The sequence below is a fragment of the Artibeus jamaicensis genome, unplaced genomic scaffold, assembly GCF_021234435.1.
Source record: "Artibeus jamaicensis isolate MK-2021 breed Jamaican fruit bat unplaced genomic scaffold, CSHL_Jam_final contig_465, whole genome shotgun sequence".
Taxonomy (NCBI): domain Eukaryota; kingdom Metazoa; phylum Chordata; class Mammalia; order Chiroptera; family Phyllostomidae; genus Artibeus; species Artibeus jamaicensis.
The window spans coordinates 30,859,703-30,876,794 of NW_026521843.1; the positions used below are offsets into that span (position 1 = coordinate 30,859,703).

Here is a 17,092-nt window from a genome sequence, read left to right on the forward strand (position 1 = left end):
TTTTGAGAAATTTTCTATCTTCCTGTTTCCCTCCTAATCTCTCTTTTCCCCTCCTCCCTTCCTTAGCTCCTTACGCCCCTGCCCTACCATTTCCTTTCAGATCTGTCCTGATTCTTACAATTTAACTTGAAAATAAACTTGCCGTTATACATTTTCTTTCCCCTCCTCTTTCAAAATACAGGTGCCTTGAGAAAAGCCAAATACATTATGTCACTAAGATAGTGTGAGTTTGCTTGTTGGGTGGTTTCCTTATTGCTTCGGCAGCATGGGCATTCTGGAGGGAAGAGGAGAGGATGATGGAGGAGGGAGGTTGCTGGGAGAAAGGTATACAAGGCACTAAATAGCGAAGAAAGGAGAGACTGCTTAACTTGCTACAAGCTGACTCTGCTGATACCTGTTTGAGGAGCCTGCTGACTTCCTTCAAACTGAGATTAGCTGGCCTTTAGGGAAAACCAAGGACCTTTGTTGTTTACCTTCCTATCTCTGCTCATCCAAACAACATATTTGGAAGATGTAGACTGCACAATGCATAGTATAGGCCCAGAGGCTATTGGGAGAGACAGCTGCTGAGTCAAGTATTGGTAACTGCTCAAGGAAAAACTTACAGTAGAACTTTTTGGAGAGACTGAATCTTGTGAAAAGTTGGCAAGTGCTTAATACCTGTGTTGGATATTAACCTAGAGAGAGATAAAATGAGAGTGAGGTAAAACTAAAGCTGGCTATTTGAACAACTGCTAAAAGTATAAGTAAGCTTTCCATATTTAAAATACCAGCTTTGAGCTATCTTGAGAAAAACCTGCCAGAAAATCCCATAATGTACATGAATCATGCTCATGTTTTCTATTTCAAGGCTTTAACTAGGGTCTAGTAAGCTGTTGGTTCCTTAGGGAAAAGAAACATGCACTTTGGGCACAATGGGGCTAGTATGCCATGATGCACACTTTTAGTCATCTATTTTAAAATTAAGAAGTCAATTAGATCCAAAAGCAATTTTCAACTAGATAGCAAACTTTTCCTGAAACATTCTTTGTTTCTAATCTCCTCATAGTCTTTGAGGAGGTTAGAAACCTTCCCCATTGCAAAGGATTCTGTTGAATTTAGAGCATGAGAGCCATGCCCTTTTGTACCAGAAAACACATGCAGCCCTCTCCTGGGAAAAGGTTGGAGTTTGGTTAGAGCAGAGTCCACTGGTGCCATCACCCTTAAGAGACAAGTCCATAAATTTCTACAGCTGAAATTTTCAGAGCTACACTGGACCCTTCCCAAAGCCTTCTTGTCTTGGCCTGGGTTCCCCAGAAGGCGGAACCTGAGATGGAGGTTGACCCACGGGTAGCGTATATTGGATAATGTGAGTTCAGGGAGTTTGGGATGGGAGAATAGAAGAGGGAGGGAGGAAAGATGATGAACACAAGGATGAGTTACTGAGTTGGCCACCACTCTTGGTGACTGATCCTCAAAGCCAAGTACTGGATTTCAAAGATTTTCAAAATGGATCTTGGAACTGTTGTTTTGAATAGCAGAGAGAAGGGGAAGCCTTTGTCTATAGACTATGATTTCCTGTTGGTCCAATGTGTCGTGATGGTCTCAACTTTCTACTTTTACCTTGCATGCTTGTGAGCACCCAGCAAGTTCCTACTGGGTAGCTCTTAGAGTTGGGTGGAAGAATCCCTGGGACACAGTGGTATACAAACCCAGGCTAGGTGCTGTTCAGTTGTGCCTGTGTCACGCTGGTTGAAATTAGGGTGGAACTGGCTGCCACAGCAGTGGTGACAAAGGTTTTCCAGTGGCACTGGAGAGTTGACACACTGTTCCCCAGCATGCCCTTTACTCTGTGAGTTACTCAGAATCCTTCCAATACCTTCCCACTCCTATTTACCTTTCTGTGAGTGATTTGCCTAAGCCAGAGGTGGTCGTGATTGCTGTAGTCTAAAAAACCTTCACTGGGACTCTCATCATTGTGAAAGACTGTGCCTTTTGGGGTTTACAATTTTAGAGTAGACTTTCGTCTCTTGTTCTCTGCTTCTGTATTTAAAGAGTCAGGGAATTCTTCCTCTGGGATTTAAGGAATTGTTCTCAAATGTTTGTTTTTCCTCTTGGTTCCCAATTATTCACACAGAACCCATCTTGGTCAATTCTTCTTTTGATTTATGTACTTCAACTGCCCTTGAGATGGTCTCTTTGAGATGCTTTTTAATTGTTAACCTGCTTTTCTGGACGATTTATTGTTTTTTACCTAAAAGAATTACACACAGAAAAGTTAATTGTTTGGTACAGACAGATCTGAGTTCACGGGAACACTTACAGCTGTGTAGCCACCATCACACTGAAGATGCAGAGCAGGTCCATCATCCTCCAAACTATATGGTGTGGGCCCTTTGCAGGTAATCATTCCTCCTACCTCCTGTCCCTAGCAACTAACTACTAGTTTATTTCTATTCCTGTGCTTTTGCCTTTTCCAAACTGTCATCAGTGCGATTGTGTATTATGAGACTTTTTGAGTCTGGATTCTTTTATACAGTGCAGCTCACTCAGATTGTTCATGTCGTTGTGTGTGTCAGTTCAGTGTTTTTGTTGTTGAGTACTAGACCACTGTATGGCTATACCACAGTTTATCCGTCCACTGGCTGAAGGGCACATAGGTTGTTTCTGCTTTTTGTGATTAAAATAAAGCTACTTGAAACTTCTTCAAACTATGTGGGGCGGGGTGTGGGAGAGTGGGGGAGAAAGAGAGAAGAAGGGAGGGAGGACTTTTTATTTTTGGGGGGCAAATAACTACGAGTGGGATTTCTGGTTGGTGTAGTAAGTGTATGCTTAACTTTATAGAAACTGCCAAACTGCTCTCTCAAGTGGCTGTACCATTTTGCATTTCCACCAGCAATATGTGAGAGTTCTAGTTGTTCTATGTTATTTGGTTATTTTATTTTATTTAAAAAATATTCATTTACTTATTTTTCTTTAGAGATGGGAAGGGAGGGAGAAAGAGAGGGAAGAGAAGCATCAATGTGCAGTTGCCTCTCATGTGCTCCCCCTACTGGGGACCTGGCCCGAAACCCAGGCACGTGCCCTGACTGGGAATTGAACCGGCGACACTTTGGTTCGCAGGCTGCTGCTCAATCCAGTGAGCCACACCAGCCAGCACCAACTTTTGGTTATTTAAAATTATATATCCTTTAATATAAAATAGTATCTAGTATCTATTTATTGTGGGACTTATGAAAAGTATGGAGATATCTACAGAAGAAAGTAAAAATTATCTCTAGTTTCACTGCCCAGAGATAGCTTTCTGTTAACATTTGGAGTTTGAAGTTGTCATCCAGCACCAATAGTTTTCAGGGTTGCTCTCTATAACCTCTGAGATTCCACTAGTCCCCAACAGAAACATTGCCATAACTAAATATCTATTAGCTTGACATAGTCCTACTCCATATTTGTTATTTAATCCTTTCAGCCTTCTATTTTTAGATCCCCTGTGTCTATGTAACATTCCCTTAATGAAACATCGAATCAAAGATCATATTTAATATTTTCTAACAATCTATACCACTGTGTGCAGATTTGGAATGCAGTATGTGTTTGTAAAATGCCGAGTTAATTGGTTGATATTCCTAATATGTTTCTCGCTTCTGTCACCAAGAACAAATCAAAATCTTTAGTTAATTTGCTTGTCAAATATCACTGCTACTTAGAGTAATTAATCTCAAACAGAGGCAGGGAGATTTGGAGGCCACGAATCAGGAGAATCAACATGCATCTCTGGTATAAACTAGGTACAAGCCATTTCATATCTGTAGACTGGAAAGGAGGCAGAGTGGGTAAATATCCACATAGACATTGTTTCAGACACCTCTGTGCCCTGCTTCCCATCCTGTTGGTCCATTTTTTACTTTAGCTGTTACCATCTTTTACTCCAGTAACCAGCTACAGACAGGTTTAACTTGGCAGACACTAGCCTCAGCTGTACCAGGTGTCTCTTTTCTGTTTTCTGTTTCTGGTGGGCTTTTCCTTCACCTCAGAGTGGGACACTTACGGGAATCTGCTTAGCCATTCTGAAGCAAGTGCAAGTCAGACAGTACCAATGAGTTAGCACTCCACAGGGCAACTCTTGAGTAGTGGCGAACTCCTCTCTTCCATTCCTGGGGTGAACAATTCTGAATATATCCTAAATCGTTCTAAATGACACCTTAGAGGGGCTCTGGCATATTGAGCTCCAGTTTCCTGGTGGTGATCAGCTGGTAATACATTCTTTAGGTGGCTTTCCATCTTTCCTTATTTATTTCTTAGTCATCCAGTCTTTTTTGGGTTTGGGTATAAAAACAAACTACTTACATCTGTGTCCCTGCTCAACATATTTTGGAGGACCAAGGCTAAGACGTACCAACTTGCACTGACTCTCAAGTTTCACATAGATTCACTAATGGTTGCTATCTCCCTGAGCACCAAATCAGTCTCCAGTTGCAGCCTAGCTCTGTTTCTCTTCTTTTACAGTAATGTTGCTAGAGAGTAACCTTTGTCTGCATATACTATCTTCATTTTCTTATATCCCATTAATCTTCAACCTGCTCCAATTTGTTCTCATTTATGTTTCTCCACCAAATCTACTTTTGTCATGCTCCAATTTCAGCTACCCACCACCAATAAATCTAACAAACAATTTAAATGCTCATTTTTTAGATCTCTCCGGAGAACTCAGTACTCTTTTCCAGGCTGTCTCTTCTGTTGGGTTCTGTCGCATCACATTCTTCCGTTATTCCTTCTCCTTTTGTGATATTCCTTTTCGATTTTTGTTGTTGTTGATTCCCCATCCTCTATATGTGCTCTGAGCCTTTGCCTTTTTTCTCTATAGACTTGCTGGAAAGATCTCACTTCTCAAGGCTTAAAGTACCATCAGTATGTGGCAACTCCTAGATTCATACTTGACTCCTGACCTCTCTAGTCTGTCTCTTAGCTAAGGTTTTGTTCTGTGTCCTTCTGAATATCTCATTGACATAACAGTTCAAAGTGTTTCCTCCCATCACTCCCACCAAATTGCTCCTGCTCAATTCTTCCTCATAAATAGCACTTCCATTTATCAATTGGTAGAAATGTGACTGTTCAACTTGGCCTCCACCCTCACTCCCCAACATCTAATCCATCTCAAAGTCCTCTTAGATTCCAATTCCAAAATACTTCTTGATTCCATACAACTTTTTCATCTCAGTTGACACCATTCTAGAATAAGCCACCATTATCTTTCCTCCAGATTTCTGCCATAGTCTCTTCCTTTCCACACATTTAATCTTCTTTTCTAGTCCGTTCTCCATCCAGCACACAGTGCATTCTTTTAAAAAATGTAAATCACATTGCTTTTGTTTTCTCCTGTTCTTTGGTTCCTTTCCATGGTAAAATACAGTATACTCCTTACTGCATTCTCTTGCACCCTCACCTCATGCCATTCCCCCAGTGCACTTCAGCACCAGTCACTTTGTCACTTCCTCAGATACACCAACTTCTTCCTGTCTCCAGACACTTGCATGTGCTCTGTCTGGAAGTCTCGCCACCCACTCATCAGTTGGCCAACCTCAATTTACCCTTCAGGCTTCAGTGACAAATGGAATTGCTTCAGAGAAGAGCTTCCTGACTGCATTCAAAAGTAAGGCCCCTGATTTATTCCCAGTATAATTATATCCATTTTAACACTCATCAAATTCTGAACTGTATATTGTTCTGTTCATTTATTCAGTACCCAACTCCTCAGCCAGACTGTGAATGGCATGAGGGCAGAAATCATGTTTTTCCTGAAAACTCAGTGTTGGCACAGTTGTTGGCACATCTAATATTCTTGATGTTTATCAGGCCAGGCAACATGCTATGTGCTCTCATGAGGCAAAAACAAATAAGGAATCGCTCACTACTTGTGTTTGTCACACCTAAGAATTTTATGTGATTGAAAGAGGGAAGAATTCATAATTGTCAGTGAGAAATGTATAAGTATATTATTTAATATTAATAGCATGAGCTTCCAAAGTCACTGTACTTATGGGATATCTGTAAGTTTTTGTATATGCACATTGACATATTTGGTCATTATGGGAAAGAACACACACAGCAAAAATGGCTAAAATTATTTTAGAAGTGCTGAGTTTAAGACACTTAAGAAGACCTAGTGACCATCTAGGAAGATGGAGCATTGGTGATTACTCTGTATCTGAGGTTCTCCATAACCCCAGATTACTCAGGAAATGGGGCTCGGATGAACACTTAGTTTTCAATCCATTTTCCCCATTTGATCAATAAATTCATGTCTGATGGAAGCTGGAAGTGGGTAATGAGCTAGGAGCTTTATGTCTCAATGGGTTTGCTTTAGTCAAAAGACTGCTACAAAATGTTTTAATTCACTTATAACCAGGGTTTCAAAAATAGGTAAAAGCCTAAAGGTACAATGTCAACAGATTTAAGTTCTGCAAGTGGATCTTCTATAGAAGGGTGACTGGCTCACAGTTCTCCCCTCTCAACAGTCAGTTGCACATCCTGAGCTAGTGTGAACCGCTTTCCTGCCTGCCTGTGCCTAATCTTTTGGTTACAATGTTTAAATGGGCCTCTTTCTTGTCAGGATGAACTTAGTGTGGTCCCTGCAATCGCCGGGAAGTGATTGTCCTAACTAACAGGACAATAAACTTGCTTTTTGTGAGCAAGTGAACCCAGAACTCTAAAGCTCATTGTCCTACATATCATTAGTGCTTTCATTAATCTAAAAGAGTGCTAGTGTTTTTTTCCCCTTAAATTAACAGTATGTGTGCTTACTGTTAACTTGTATCGCATTAGAGTATATACCTTTCTTCATTCAGCCTCCATTCCATCCAAGAGAGGACACCAAAAAGCATGTCCTGTTCTTAGGGAGCTTGCAGGTAAATGGAAGAGTTAAGACTAGTACATATGAAATATCCAGACTGGTGTAGTATTAAACCGTATGCTATTGGCTGTGAATGTTGTAAGAGGTCAAGGAAGGAGAGAAAAATGTGGGTTGGAATAGTTGTGGAGAACTTGCAGAAAAGCAAACTGGATTTCTGAGAGAGTATAGAGCTTACTAGCCTGAACCAGAGCAGTGATCACAGGAAGGATGTGGGAAGTGAGTGCAGAGAATGATAGAACAGAAGGAGAAGGAGGAGGCAGTATCTTGAGAAACTATAAGAGCTATGTAGAGAAGTGTAGGCTTTATCGGTAAGCCATTGGAAGCCACTTTTTTGGAAGGGGAAGTAAGAAGACTTGGAGACTCCTTGGGCAGAGGTGGCCCATGTTTTTACCATCCCATAATCCTGGGACTTCGTATTAGTGGTCAGGACAAACCAATGGGTAGTTACTGAGAACCTATTACATAATCCAATGAACTGAGAAAAGTTAGCAAGGACAAGACATCCATCTCCATGACTCGCACTAACCAAGAATGAATTCTTCATCTTGATTCCACCCGGAGTCCACTATGGAAGGGAATGATCAGTTCTAAGACTGTGTAAACCAACTCACTTTTAGTTCATGAACTGAGGCAGAAACAGAGTTCACTGCATGGCCTGAATGGCCCATTGAGGTGCTTTAGGCAAATTTGATTTAGGAAGGGGAGGCTGCAAGTTGGTTTTATGTCCAGGTTAGGGGTCTATCATTTTTGCCAAAGTACATTTCCTAGAAGCCAAGTCTGAGGTTTTGAACTTGAACTTTTTTCCTATCTTCTAATTGGTTTCTCTTGAAATAAAATTTGTTTACAGCTAATGTCTTTTTATTTATTTTAAAATTATTTTTACACTTTTAATTACATTTTTTAGTCTCCTAGATGAAATTAACTCTTTCATCCTGAACACTGTGGCAGAAGTTAGTTATCCAGTGATAGATAAGAAGAAGAGTGAGCTATGTTTAATTAAAAAGACTCCTTATCTCATGCAACTCAGAGATAAGTGAGATTTCTATCAACTATAGGTCCTTGTTGACTGGGAATTTGCATCTCTATTTATACCATTATAAAAGATGCTAACATGTATTTTCTGAATTATTAAATAAAGATTTTGCTAGGTGTAGAATTATACAATCTTGCAGTTAGATGGAGTGTGTATAAGAAACTGTGATGTAATTAAGAGGGTGCAAATTTAAGATTAGGGACCCTGGATTTGAGTACCTTCTGTCACTATAGCTGAATAATACCGAGCAGTTCGCTTACCTTTTTAGAGCCTTAGTTTCTTTCTCTGTAAAATAATTTTGTATAAGGAATTACGTAAGACAGTAGGAGAGCCTGGTTTCCTGCCTCTGAGTCTCACACCTTCACAACTGGGCCTGCTTAACTCATAGTCAGCTCAAACTTGGCTCAGTCTCCATGGAAACCAGACTCCTTAGTCATCAGGGGGGAATTTAATGAGCCCAAGGGCAGAATTTTGAAGAGCTCAGCCCTATTAGCCTAATTGCAGGTTCTGCATTGACCTAATAATATTCTCATTTAACAATTGGGCTCTGGTCCTATTCTCAGGGCATGTAGCACAGCTAGCAGTTCTGGTGCCAGAGAATCTGGGTTCAAGTCCTGGCTATACCGCTTTTTAAGATGTATGAACTTAAGGGGTTAGTTGAAGCCTTTAGGACTCAGTTCCTTCATCTTTTATCCAGAGCAATGACAAGATTTCCCTTACAGGACACCCTAGTACCACATCCAGGCACTATTACCTAGCCTTGTATTCCATTTGACATAACCCTACCTGATATCCCTTATCCCCTAGGAATTCTCTTGGGTACTGAGATTCTGTTTCTATGGCTGGTTGCTCATTGTCCCTGTGGGACCCCCATGAGGCCTGAGCGGGCTGGCTTGTTATCTGCTGCCTGATGCTCCCTGTGTCTTGCTGGAGCCACCGGAAGCCACAGATAGATTTCCCAGATTCCTCCTGCCCCCATTCTTTAATTTCTTCCTGTTTCTTTTATTAAACCTGCTTGGGTCACTCTTCTTGCCTGTCTGACTCTATTTAGTCCCTGTGTCCTGGTCACAGCATCACCTAGAGGTTTGTTGGCCCTCTCAAGGGCAATTACGACAGAGAGTTGCCAAAACTGGAGATGATTTACACACTTTTCTTTTTACAAACATTCAAGTGATCCAAATTTGTTGACTTTTTCTGTGAAGACAAATGGCTATCAAATAGTGCTACAAATGAGATATTTTCCAATTAGACATAGTATTTGATTTGGTTCTTTATGTGAAAGGTGGTGTATCAATGAAGAAGAATACAATAGCATTTAAAAGAAATCTATCATATAGAGAGGATTTGGAAAAAACATGCATGGAAATAATTTATTGCCGAAAATGATGCATGTCATCATTTATGAAAACTTTCATATTGCATATTTTAAAAACAAGGAAGTATAACTTTTGAACCCATTTAAGTTATTTTACTGGGTTTTGAATACTTTCATGAGAAATATTAAAGTACAATATCTTATAGGTTGTTGGTAAGAATCTCTGATTGACATTAGGAAAGAAATATACTAGCTAAATTTCATAAAAATATTTGCATAACAGTTTAGGAGTTGAATACTAAGTATGACTCAAGGAACACTGCTCTAGGCTTGTTTTCCACTGGATCTACTGATTTTACTAAAGTTTTGTTCTCAGCTTTGACAGCCATTGAAATCTAGTATTGATATGACCTGTGAGTTGCTTTTCTCAGCATTAAACTGAGGATTAAAAAATAATGAAGCACATCCTATGATATTGTTTTCTCTAAAATATTGTTATTATATTTAATGAGAGTAAAATAGGCTTTTTGTGCCATATAAAATGGTAACTGGAAAAGCATATTATTTAATTTTTATTTCATATTTTAAAATATTTTTGTGTAACTTTTGTAATGCACGCATTTGTACTGTAATTGTATGTGCCTATTCCTTATAAATAAATACACTTATTTTGGGACATATATTTTTTTTCTGATGGGGTGAGTAATCAAGGCCATATTGTCCAAATGCATGGAATGTTTTGCTTGGGAGGAGAATCCTGAGATTCTGAAAGGCTGCCAGGTGGAAATGGCAATAGATTTGTACTGTGCTGCTCTGGAAAGTAGGTATAGGATTAGTAATAATAGTGGCCAACATTTATTGAACACTTCCTATGCACCCGGCACCACACCAAGCACTTAACATTGATTATTTTATTTATTCCTTTCCTCTACCTTAGCAGACAGGTATCATTACTATCCTCATATCAGAGTGGAGGAGGCTCAGCTGAGAGATCCAGTAACTTTCACAAAGCCATACATAAGGAGGGCAGAACAGGAGGCTAAACCCACATCTTTCTGACTGTAGTAAAGTTTGTGCTCTTACCATATGACTGATAGTCATTCATTATGAAAGTTGCCCAACAGAGGAATAGATTTTAACACTAAGTGCATGGCTTCCTCTGGAAATGTGTCCAACTTGCGTTAAAGGGTTTCTTCATGAGGGGCATAACATTGTGATTTATAGTAGGAAAAGTATTTGGTCCTTGTCCCCCTTTCTGGCACAGAACTTCAGGCTAGTGAACATGTGGAAGTTTGGGGAGAGTGGTGCACTTGGAGTGGGCATGGAAGCTCTGATCCCTGTCCTCATATCTTGCCCTATGTATCTCTTCCATCTTGTTGTTCCTGAATTATATCATTTTATGATAAGGCGGTGCAATCTAGTAAACTCAAGGAGTGGTCATTGGAACCTCTAACCTATAGCCATTTGGTCAGAAGCACAGGTGAGAACCTGGGCTTGGGATTGGTGTTTGAAAGGTGTCCAGTCTTGTAGGACTGGGCCCTTAATCTGTGGGATCTGAAGCCCTCTCCAGATAGGGAGTAGCAAGATTGAGCTGAATTGTAGGACACCAGCTGGTACCTGAGAATTGCTTGGATGTATAGGGGAAATACCACATATGAAATTGGGTACAGAATTAGGGGGCGCCTGAACTCTGTGACCTCTTAGATACCTTCCAACATAGAAATTCTAAGCATTTCTCTAGACACACAATTTCCAGATGATATAAATGCTTCATTTGCTAATGAAAGACTATGCACATAATTCTGGGAAATGCTAGATTAACAAAATTTAGCAATTTCTTTCCTGTAGAATTCTCAGAGCCTTTACCGTGATATTATTCATTGAACATATGCAAGGGAAGGAAATAGTGTGCTGGCTTTTACCAAACACAGCGACAGTGGACTCCTTTATTGTAGGGTCGCTCCTGAATTTGGTGTCTCCTCCTTCAGCCTTGGAAGTCCTGCTAGAAGCTAACGTATTTAGGCTGATTGATGCTAATTCTTTGAAAATGTGGTTACTGTGATGTGGTTGGCAAACTCTTTTTTAGAATATTCTATTAGTTAGCATCTTCCATTCCTCTACCATAATATAAATCAGAAAGTTTATAGTACGGAAAATCAGAACCCCCCTGGTGAAAGGGCACAGTGTGCCAAATGACCTTTGGTTCGGTTTCTACTCCCATCCTCAGGTATTTTAGGATGGTCCCCTTTAGATTAAGGCCTGGAGAGGTACGGTCAGAGACTCCAAATTACTTCTCTGTGGTTGTACAGAATACACTGGTCACAGGAGAAGATTCCTACTCCTAGCCTAACCATTAACCTCTGCACACACTACCTCTGGGTAAAAATAAATCAGGTTCTCTAATGGCCGACTGAATCAAAAGGGAACTAAACTGAAAAGAAACCTTTGACAGAACAGGACTGAATGTACAAAAAGAAGTTTGTGATGGGCTACCATACAGCTCTCCCTTATTTATTCTTTCAATTTGGAGCATGGTGTGGGAACCCTTTGGGGCTAGGCAGATCTCCGTGTCTTGGAATGTCAAACTCGGAGTTTTTCTTGAGACACAAGGTATGAAAGGTGCTACAGCCCAGGTTTCTGGCAACCGGCTACACAACTTGTAACTGCTCATGCCCACTGGGCATGAAAGCAGTGTAGACTATGTGAGAAAGGGGTTCTAGAGACAACTGCGGACTTGCCCTTCCTATCAACAGGGGAAAGTAGGAGCTGTTCTCTGCTTCACTTATGTTGATAAAAAAGCTTTATGAAGACCACGTGGCAAGTTTAATGTCTGTCCCCTCCTGCTTGGGAGACCCAATGATCAGTGTCTGACTTGGACCCAAGTGAGAGTCTGGCTACAGTGGCAATAGCTCAGAAGACAGTTATTTAGAAAGTAACCGAAGTCAGAGGAGCTAGTTACACAACTCACAGTCTGACCCAGATTCAAGAAAAGACTGGAAAATAACCTTGCACTATATTTGTGTAGCAGAGCTACTGAGAGAGTTATCTCATATTTGACTTTACAGTGAGTTTCTAAGGTGAGCAGAATTGTGATCTTTATCTTATAGATAAGGGAGGCAGTGCTCACAGAGAGTAAATGCATCGCCCAAATTTCTAGACTTGAGACAGAAAGAAAAATAGTTATGTTTACCAATTATGTTGTCCCCCTGTTAGGCACGATTGTGAATGTCTTGCCTCCATTAAAGTCCTTTAAGCCTGCTCACACTCATAAGGAAGCTGTATTCACTCCATTTTGTGTATGAGGAGACTGAGGTTTAGGGACGTTCAATGAACTTGTCTGCTAGAAGGTGGAAGAAAAAACCTAGGCATTCTGGTCCCCATGCCTTTTGGTGACATTCCTTCCATTATATCACACTGGCTAATCAGGACTTTTAGAACCTAAAGATTTTTCCAGCTTAGACTCACTGCTGACAGAGCATTGCCAAGGGGCAGTCTACAGAGGATGCTGATGTAAGAATAACTAATCAAGCTACAGATTTGCGGAAAGCAGTTACTTTTAAATTACATAGGGGAGTCACTAAAGAGTTAATATTTTAAACAGTTTGCACACCCTTCCCCACAACTAATTTCTAACATCCATTATTTAGGAAGCTATTTCTTAGAAACTCTTCAACTTAGCCTGATAGATGATCACTGGTTCCAAACAGCAAACATTAATAAGGTGTCAGTATCGTGCTCAGAACCCTGGGTGGACACGCTGGGCCCACCCGCACCCTACGCCTCTCCCACTGTGGTGTGCCAGAGAGAATGTTGAACTGCATTGGAGTCGGATATTCCCGGCTTCAGTTCTCAGTTCTCTCAACTACATAATCTCTGAGTTTCAAAAATCCTCGTATATCAGGGGAAATACATGCCTCACTGTTTTGGGAAGACTGGAAGCTGAGATGAGTTGCTTGAAGAAACTACCTCGTTTAGAGTCGGCCACATAGTAAGGCTGTGTTTGACGTCTGTGCCATTCTCCCTGTCCCAAGATCATTTCTCAGTCCCATTTTGTGGGTTTGGGCAGTTCCTCAGCTGTAAAGTGGCACTACCGGTGAATATTTTATAGGGTTTTTTGAAGATTATACAAGTTAATACAAAGTGAAAGTACTTTCTAAATTACGATTCCATTCCCCACCCTCGCACCACCCAGCAATGCCTCATACAGTTAGCAGTGCTTACACTTGTTTGCTGTTTTGACTTTTTGAAGTGTTCCCACACTCTGTCTCACTTCTCCCTTCCTTACAGGTTTTGGAAGGAGCTAGGGTCATTCTTTTTCTCTCACTTTACTTGAAGCCTGGTTCCTTGTGAACAAGTTCTTACAAGCAGGGCCACAGCTGGAACTTGGATGTGTGGCGGTCCTGTAAAAAGAAGAGCTTTTTCTTGGTGTCTTGCCGAGTGACTCTGGGTCCTGGTGGCTCCTGTGGCTCAGCCCTTGTCCCAAGACATGGCTGGGTGAACTTGGTGAGAGAGGCTGCCTGCCTAGTTTCTTCCCTCACATGTCCCCCACGCACCCTGCTCCCTCTTCCTAGCACTGCTGTCTTTCCCCAGGCTGGGGAGCCGGTGCTCATCTCCTCTTGGGCTAGACATTATGTGTGGGGTGTTTGCTGTGGGTGAGCTCACGATTCAACTGCAGCAGAACGTTTGTGTGGTGTCTGCTGGAGATGAAAACATCTTCACCAGAGCATCTGTCACTGCAGCATCCATGGTCTGTGACGCCCCAGGATATTTCTCTAAAAACAGCAGTTGCTTCCGTTCCACTACCCAAATAGAAAGGTTCGAACCCAGGCCCACATTTTCATTAAGAACCAACTGGGTGGGGCTTACCTATGGGAGACTCTGTACTCTGTGGGGGCTCAGAAATGAATTGGGCACAGCCTTTGTTCTAGATCAGAGGTCAGTGGAATCAGGTGGTGACACCTCCTGTCACTGCATTGCCCCCCCCCCCCCCCCCAGTCCTGAGCCAGCCGATCCGGTGGCCCCTGGACCACATTCCCCCTGCAGCTGTATGTACGCAGGGAGAAGACAGCACCTTTCCAGAGGACTGACTGAGTCTGGGAGCATTCAACTAGAACATGCCTGTGTTCACGCGCATTGTGAAAGGTAAAGCAGAGGAGATGAATGAAAGCAGAGAGAAAACGACCGGGTCCCTCAACAAGTGTTGCAGAGTGATTAGAGAACCAGGTGCACGAGAGGTCTGTATCACAGCCAGGATCCTCTCAAAGGAGAAAAATGAACTGTTGAGCGCCTTTTTTGGGCCACGCACTGGGAATATGGAGATGAAGGGAACATGGTCACCACCCTGGAGCGGCACAGAATCTGGTAACTGGAGTCAACGTCCTCCCTCCACTCACTGTCCTGCCTGCCCCTGTGGCTCACTGCACTGCCCAGCCCTCCCAGCCCATCTCTGCTTCCAGGGGTTTGCCCTCATCCCTACAGAGATGAAGCTGACAGTTTCTGTGCTGGCTCTAACCTCGTAGTGTTTGGCCTCTCCCAGGGATAATTGCAAATCTAAAAAAGTCTGTAAGGACAAAAACACCCTTTAAACCTCCCTACATGGAGGCTGCAGAGGTAGAAAAAGAAGTTTATTTTGCCATGGGGCCTGTGATTCCCCTAATGGCCCTTCAGATTCTGCCCACGAAGCTATCTTCCCTCCTGCTGGTGCCTGAGGCAGGCTCCGTAGGGGATTTGTGGCTGATTCCTCCCAGGCCAGCTCCAGTGCCTCCTGGATGCTATCTGCCTCGTAAGTCTCACCTCCACACTGGGGGCCTCGCGGCCCTGCTGCGGCTGGCTGTGCTCATCTGTGAGGGACCGAAGTGGCAGGGATGCCTCCTACCACTCTCCTTTAGCTCCAGGAGTTGAGCTTTTGAGAGTAATTTATAGGTGGCTTATGTTTTTTTAATGTACCTTTAGGATCTCAGCTTGAATCCTTGGGAAGAAGAGCCTGATCTGGGAAATACAGAAGTCTACAGGATGCGGGGTCTCCCAGAGGACTTTCTCCTTCCATACTGGACCTTTCATGCTGGGTCTGAATGTGCCGACCTCAGGACAGGCAGTGACACTGGCGGCCCCAGGGTGGTGAAGATTACAATCAGACAGCAAAAGCGCTTGAGGGCTTGAAGAGATCACAGAGGACTAGAGGCTGTTTCCCTCATCCAGCTAACCTCTTGAAACCTATTCTGTTATTTCCATTTTGCAGATGAAGAAACTGATACGTCAAGGGATTAGTTCATCATTGTCTGGGAGTGATACTAGCAATGAGGAAGAAATCCGGCTGATTTTACACAGCTAATCTGAGATTCTTTTTTTCTCTGAATCTTCTCTAGACTTGTCCTTATATCTGATTTCTGTTGATGACAGAGACAGATATGATTTCCAAATTAATGAGAATAGGATACACCTACCTCATAAGAAGGTATATCCTGTGAAAATTTGATTCAGAGACTCTGCAGCAGGGGTAGAGTAGATGGCTATTTATATGCTATGTGAGTGGCTCCTGCAGGGACTTTTCTCTCCCTCTCAGGGACCCTGGCCTGAGAGTCCCTCACCCTCAATTTTGGGGTTTAGCAGTGCCTTTTTCAGCTCCTCTTTTAAAAATGCAAATTCCTCTGGAAAGAAAAATATCAAGACCTGAACATATTGGTGTGAATTAAAGGATCAAATAATTATCTCACTGATGAAAAAGCCCTGGGCTCCTTCAGGAGAGCGCACACTGAACCAGGTTAAAGGAAAAAGGAGGGAGGGTAGTGGCACAAATGTCACCATGTCTAAGGTCAGGACCTCAGACAAGAGAAGGTCCTTGCCCTCCTTACACTGACATGCTCAGGCCAACATCTCCTCCTTCAGTGTTCCAGAAGGAGAATCTGGCGATATTTTCCCGGAGTTGACAATGGTAGGCAAAGGTGGCTGTGCTAAATAGATTAGTGATAAAAGAAGCAATTGTATGATTTCCACTGTGCCCAAACATCCTCGTAGTCATGACAACATCCTTGCATACTTACAACACTGACAGCCAGGGAGATGGCTAATAATTTCTTTCCAATCACAGTTCCTGTGTGAGATTATTTCTGGCTCAGACTGGATTCTTGATGTGTGCTGTCTGCAGGGTGGTCCTGTGTGGGAGGTACTGGGGAAGGGAGACTTTGGGCTTTACAGAGGTCAGAGGGCAAAAATCACTGCAGTCACTTGGGTCCCTGTCTGACATAGAGGTAAATCATATACCAGTGATAGTTGTTTGGAAACGTGTCCCCCCATTACCTTTCTATTTCTTTAGGGGCCACCATTAATATACCACTGGATTATGGCAACTGCCCTTAGCAGGACATCCTTGAGAATGTCTGTACCCTCCTTGTGGTCAATCTACAGTCCAAGACAATGTCATCACGTCACTCTTCTGCTCGAGAATGTCTTATGGCTTCTCTTTCTTGCTGTGTTAGACCTAAGCTCCCCTGCCTTAATGGTTTTTCCAATCTTACCAAACCCCACCTATCCAAGCATCGTCATGCTTCTTCCTTTCCAGTACCTACCTTTTCAGTGGGGACTCAGTTTCTCCTCATCCTCTGCCTACTCTACAATGGCCCTTTCACATCCTTTGTTTTCACTCACCTCTTTCTTTCATGGAAAATTTCTTCTTGTTTACTGTCTTTTCAAATTTTTTTCATCCTTCAAATTGCAGCAAAGTTCACTTTATCCCCAAGAAGCTTTCCCTGATGAGTCCAGCCCAAGGCACTGGGTCAGTCCTCTTGTCTATTATCAGCACCATACAACTCTACAGATATGTTATTATCTTTAGGGGTTAATGGTTGGCAGTCCTTTT

General features: G+C 42.2%; 1 protein-coding gene across 1 annotated transcript in view; it reads right to left on the reverse strand.

Annotated features, from left to right (window-relative positions):
• FSHR (follicle stimulating hormone receptor) overlaps positions 1 to 17,092 on the reverse strand; it is a 165,180-nt gene that overhangs the window by 27,861 nt on the left and 120,227 nt on the right. The window contains exon 5 of the mRNA XM_037161260.2: positions 606 to 677. Within this exon, the coding sequence (XP_037017155.2) occupies positions 606 to 677 (72 nt within the window). The remainder of the gene's footprint in view (positions 1 to 605; positions 678 to 17,092) is intronic.